At 54.6% G+C, this 4923-nt stretch overlaps 1 protein-coding gene across 3 annotated transcripts in view; it reads right to left on the reverse strand.

Annotated features, from left to right (window-relative positions):
* Positions 1 to 23: 23 nt before the first annotated feature.
* HOXD3 (homeobox D3) overlaps positions 24 to 4923 on the reverse strand; it is a 30253-nt gene continuing 25353 nt past the window's right edge. For all 3 annotated transcript variants that reach the window (XM_015635383.2, XM_015635384.2, XM_015635382.1), the window contains 2 exons: positions 2252 to 2801; positions 24 to 1820 (listed from right to left, as the gene is read on the reverse strand). In XM_015635383.2, coding sequence (XP_015490869.1) covers positions 1069 to 1820; positions 2252 to 2747 — 1248 coding nt within the window. In that variant the 5' untranslated portion in view covers positions 2748 to 2801 and the 3' untranslated portion in view covers positions 24 to 1068. The remainder of the gene's footprint in view (positions 1821 to 2251; positions 2802 to 4923) is intronic.

A 4923-nucleotide genomic window follows, 5' to 3' on the forward strand; every position in this document is an offset into this window, starting at 1 on the left:
TTTTTTTTTTTTTTGCCTTCTAAGCTTCTAATTTGTTTTCTATTTTGGATAGCCAGAGTATAATTTTAAAAAAATAAATAAATAAAAAGAAAGAAAATAGCCCATCGAAATAATATGCGCGATAGATACCCAGCCAATAAATAAATGTTAACCTCACCGAGGTTTTTATATGCAGGATTTGATCTGAAACAAGACGGCCAAGGAGCCCCTCTTTGTAGATCGCCTCCTCAGAGCGGCTGCGCTTCCAACTAAAGGTGGCTTCACCCGGCCGAGCCAGCTGCCAGCCAAGCCACCGAGGCGCTCGAGTGGGGCCAGCCGATTAGAAATAAATACTTTAAAAATACTTTCAATATTTTTTAAGTGTAACGGCTCTTTGTGTGATGCCACAGTTTGTTTTACTCTATTAATGATTTACGACTTGCTGTCTTAATTAATCCTTACATAAACTACGAACACCAGCCACTGTTACAACTGTTCAAGACTACTCTCTCAACTAGCTCAGACCGATTATACTAAATAGGTGAAATGTAAGTCACCACGGACCTGAATCCCTCTCCCGAAGTATTGGTGAAGAAATTCTACAAATACCCACATAAATACATTAAGACGAGGATAAATAATCAGTGATACAAAAAATGTCTCGCTTAAAATAATAAATACATTATCATTTAGTCCAATGCGATCCTTACGTTACGGAAGAACTCATAAATTAACTTCTCTGAAATAAGCTTACGCGCGGGCGAGTTCCGACGGCTCACGACTGGTCTAAAACACCTCAGCATGACGCGCTAGCTGCTAACACTACAGCATCTCTAAGACTTACCTTCAAGTACATCATTACCAGCTTATCAGTCCCTCGGTTGGCAGTATATTGCACTGTCATGCTTAAAACAGCTCTAAGAGAAAGGCTCCTGCTCACGGACCTACTCGGGGCTGCGGAAGAAAGAAGGGAGCTGCTAAGGGAAACAAATCCACTGATACTGTTGGCACTAGAGAGCACAGTAACACTGTCCCGTCAGAAAAGTGAGGTAATGGAGAGGGGAGCGGGGCCCGCTGGCCGCCGCCCCGCTACAGATGCGTGAGCTTGGGCGCCTCCTGCATCCGTCCCTGAGAGGTGTGGTGAGAGGAAAGGTCCGTGTAGGTAGGGTGGGGGTCGCAAGGTCCGTGGTGGTGGCCGCCGGGGATCTGGGCGGCGCAGCTGTAGTCCACGCTGGCGGAGGAGGGGTGCTGCAGGTGCCCCAGGTTGAACATGGGGCCTGAGGCCGGCATCGAGTCCACGAAGTTGCCCCCCACGTAGACGGGGCTGCCCTGCAGGCTGGGGTTGGCGAAGCCGCCGCCGCCGCTCTGCATGGGGTGGGGGTCGTACTCCGCGCCCGCGTAGCGCTTCTGCTGCGGCAGGCAGCTGCTCAGCGGCGCCGTGTAGGCGGCCAGCCCGTACATGCTCTGCTGGGACTTGGCGAAGGAGGTGGGCGAGGGCGCGTCGTAGCTGAGGCTGTTGACGCCGGGGAGCTGGCTGGAGTAGCCGACGTGGTTTGGGCCGCTAAGAGGGGGGCTGCGGTCCGGGGACTGTCCGACGGGGGAGTGCATGATGCCTTTGGCTTTTTGGTCCTTTTTGTACTTCATCCGGCGGTTCTGGAACCAGATCTTGATCTGCCGCTCGGTCAGGTTGAGTAGGTTGGCCATCTCCACGCGACGCGGCCGGCACAGGTAGCGATTGAAGTGAAACTCCTTCTCCAGCTCCACCAGCTGCGCGCTGGTGTAGGCTGTGCGCACCCTCTTGGAGGCCGGCCCGGGGGGGCTCTTGTCCTCGCAGCTCTCTCCTGCAGGGAAGAGGCACAAAGAGACATTGGTTCCCCCCACGAAAGACAGCCCCCCCTCCTCCCCTTCATCCTGGGGTCCCTCGGAAACCTGCTATAGCCTCTCGGTCTGTCGGCGCCCGGGGAGGGGGTGCCGAGGGCCCGGGGGTGGCCTCCCACTCCTCCCTGCCCGACACACACACCCTCCCGCAGCTGCCTCCCCCCAGAGACCACCCGGCCAGGCGTCCCCGGGACCCCGCCCCCAGCCTGTCCCACCTGCGGCGCCCGGCAGGGCTGGGACCCCTCGCAGTGTGGGGAGGATAGGAGGGCGATGGCAGCTAGAGGAGCAGGAGACAAGGCGCGGAGCCAGGGGGCTCAGGCCGAGGGACTCAGGCCGAGGGACTCAGCCCGGCTCCCCGGGCGAGCAGTGGGTCGGGGCGGGGGTGTTGGGCTACCTGGGGGGGCGCAGGTGCTTTTCTGCTTGGAGTTCTGCCGGGACTCCTTCATCCAAGGAAATATCTGCTTGCTGAGGGTGGCGCTGGCTGAGCCCGAGGAGTTGGGGCCTCCCTTGGCTTTTTTCGGAGGGGGCACACTGGGAGGTGGGTTGGGCGGGGAGGAGGGCGGCAGGGCCGGGGGCTGATGCTCGCCGATCCCCGGGGGCTGACTGCCCCCGGGGCCGCCCCCGCCCGGCCGCATGCAGCTCCCGCTCAGCTCGCTGCCCTTGTGGGCCGGAGCTCGGCCGGGCGCAGAGCCCTGGACGGAGCAGGCGGAGCCGGGGTATTCGCCGTCCAAGCCGGCCTGGCCGTAGGGCTGGTGGGCCGCGCCGTAGGGGTAGGCTTCGGCCTTGCTGTAGCTGTAGCCCCCGAAGAGCCCCGCGTTGTCGTAGTAGGCGGCTTTCTGCATCCTCTGCTCTGCGATCGCCGAGGCCCGCGGCCCCCGCTCAAATAACATTGACCGCCCGCCGCTCCGCGCCTCACGTCGTCGGCCCGGGCCACCCGCAGCCACCTGGGGAGGGGGAAACAGCAGGGACACAAAAGAGACTTTTAGAGGGGGAAACCGGCTGGTAGCGGCTGGCACGGGCCGGTCCCGGCACCCCCCGCACTCCGGCACCCTCGACCTCGGCCTCCCATCCGTGGGAGGGCTGGGAGACATCAAGGAAGGAGCAGGGGCCTCAAAGAAGGACCAAGGCACAAAAGGGGATGAGCAGGATCACCAGGCAGGAGTCAGGGCAAACCGGGCCAGGAAGAGAGCAGAGTACACCAGGGAAGGACCCGCGGCACTGCGGGGAAAGAGCCACCTGAGAGCGATGGTGCAGGGGGGGACGGGAACACATTGACGGGACTTCCTACAGGCCATCTTTTGAAACGTTTTGGGGGATGCTTCACTTGCTTTGTTTTGCCTTTGGACCGTTCCTGTTCGAGTTTGGCTGGAGCGGACCCCGCGGTTGTAGGCAAGGGCTCTCAATGAGCGACTGTGCTGGGTGGTGTCCCCAAAGACCCACTGGCCCATTTCGGCCCAGAGCATCCGCGCCCCCCGCCCGGCACGCGTGCGCACGGCCGGGCACGGCTGACATGATGGATGGAGCCCGGGCTGCGGCCGGGCAGAGGCAGAAAAATCCCGTCCCCTTTGTAAACCCGCCCTTCTTCTTTCCCCGGATTCCTCCAGAGTTAAAGTATAACCGGCGCCATTCACTCCCTTCACTTTGCACTATAAAGGAAGTCGCAGGTCAGCTCCCCTATTTTAATTCTGTGATGAATTAAATTCCCTCACCCAACGTTTCTCTTCCCTTTTATTTGTACCCAGTAGAAAGAACCTGAGACATTTGAGATAATTTTTAGAGGGTTCTTTTCTTTTTTCAGCCTGCAAACTTATGGCGCTCCCCTCCCTGCCCCCCGGCTCCCATATGAGTCTGCTCCCACCGAAAACGCACTGTCCCCTTAGGGCAGATGTTTTGAGGCAGGGTGCTGTTACCTTTCTCCTCGCTGCTCCCAAAACTTCTCTGTGCTTAGTACAAGATGGAAACTGTTCTGCAGTTTTAGTGCGGCTCTTTAATATTCGCTGCTCTTATTTTTCTTGTGGGATAGAGGTTTTCTCTGACACTTTTGGTGATTTTGTAAATTAGCTCATACTTCACCTGACACTGTAAGTCTGTGAATCAACGTGTCTTAAGACTTCCTTGTATTTCTGCAGGATTTAAGCTTACTAACGTACCAGAGAAAAATAGCTAGAAATCTTTGAAAGGTGTCTGACAATTATAGTTCTCCTGCCTACACTTATGCAATACTAGGAGACTACTCTTCTTTCTCTCGCAAGTACCGTTGGTCCCGCCAAATACCGTTGATCTGTTCTCTAAAATTCACCGGGAAACGCATCTCTGTAAGTCAAAATAACCTCAGCGTGCTGCAATCCACGGCCGCTCTCGGCGGTTTATCCCGTGTCACAGACTGCCGGGGCCCTTTTCTTCCCTAAACAAAAGCTTGAGATGATCTGTGGAGCTGACGAAAACGGGAACTGTTTTTCTCTCCTGGAAAATTTTAGTTTAAAAAGTCTGCAGAAATGGACGGTGGCGATGCAGATGAGTTTTAATACGATGAGATAACCTTGTCCAAATAACTCTGTTGCTCTTTTCCCACTTCTATCATCTACATTTTCGGGACCGGTCTGGACTGAGGACTTTTGTTAGCACAACACTGCCTTAAGCCTAGGCTTTTTTATGCCTTGTGAAATATAGTTCCCAAAAGAATACACAGAATCTTAAGAAAGAATATTGCTGTTAAGCTGTTAAAAGCCTTATTTCTTTTCTGAAATACCAACTGCTTGTGAACTCTGCTTGAACCTAAAAAGGAGGCTATGGGCCATAAATCACATGGACAATGCTCAACTGTTTGGTGGCTCATCTTTAGATCTTAAGAAGAGAGAGAGGGAGAGAAAGAGGGAGAGGGAGACCTATCCAGGGTTTGATTTTCCACGAGTGAAAAGCCCGGGGTGATGTTTTTATAGGTAACACCAAAGCGGGGACTCAACACTTGGTGGTTTGGCCAGAAACAGCCTCCAGGGGAAAGGGAAAAAAAAAAAAAAAAAAAAAAAAAAAAAAAAAAAAAAAAAGAAAAAAGAAAAAAGAAAAAAA

The sequence above is a fragment of the Parus major genome, chromosome 7 (assembly GCF_001522545.3).
Source record: "Parus major isolate Abel chromosome 7, Parus_major1.1, whole genome shotgun sequence".
NCBI lineage: Eukaryota > Metazoa > Chordata > Aves > Passeriformes > Paridae > Parus > Parus major.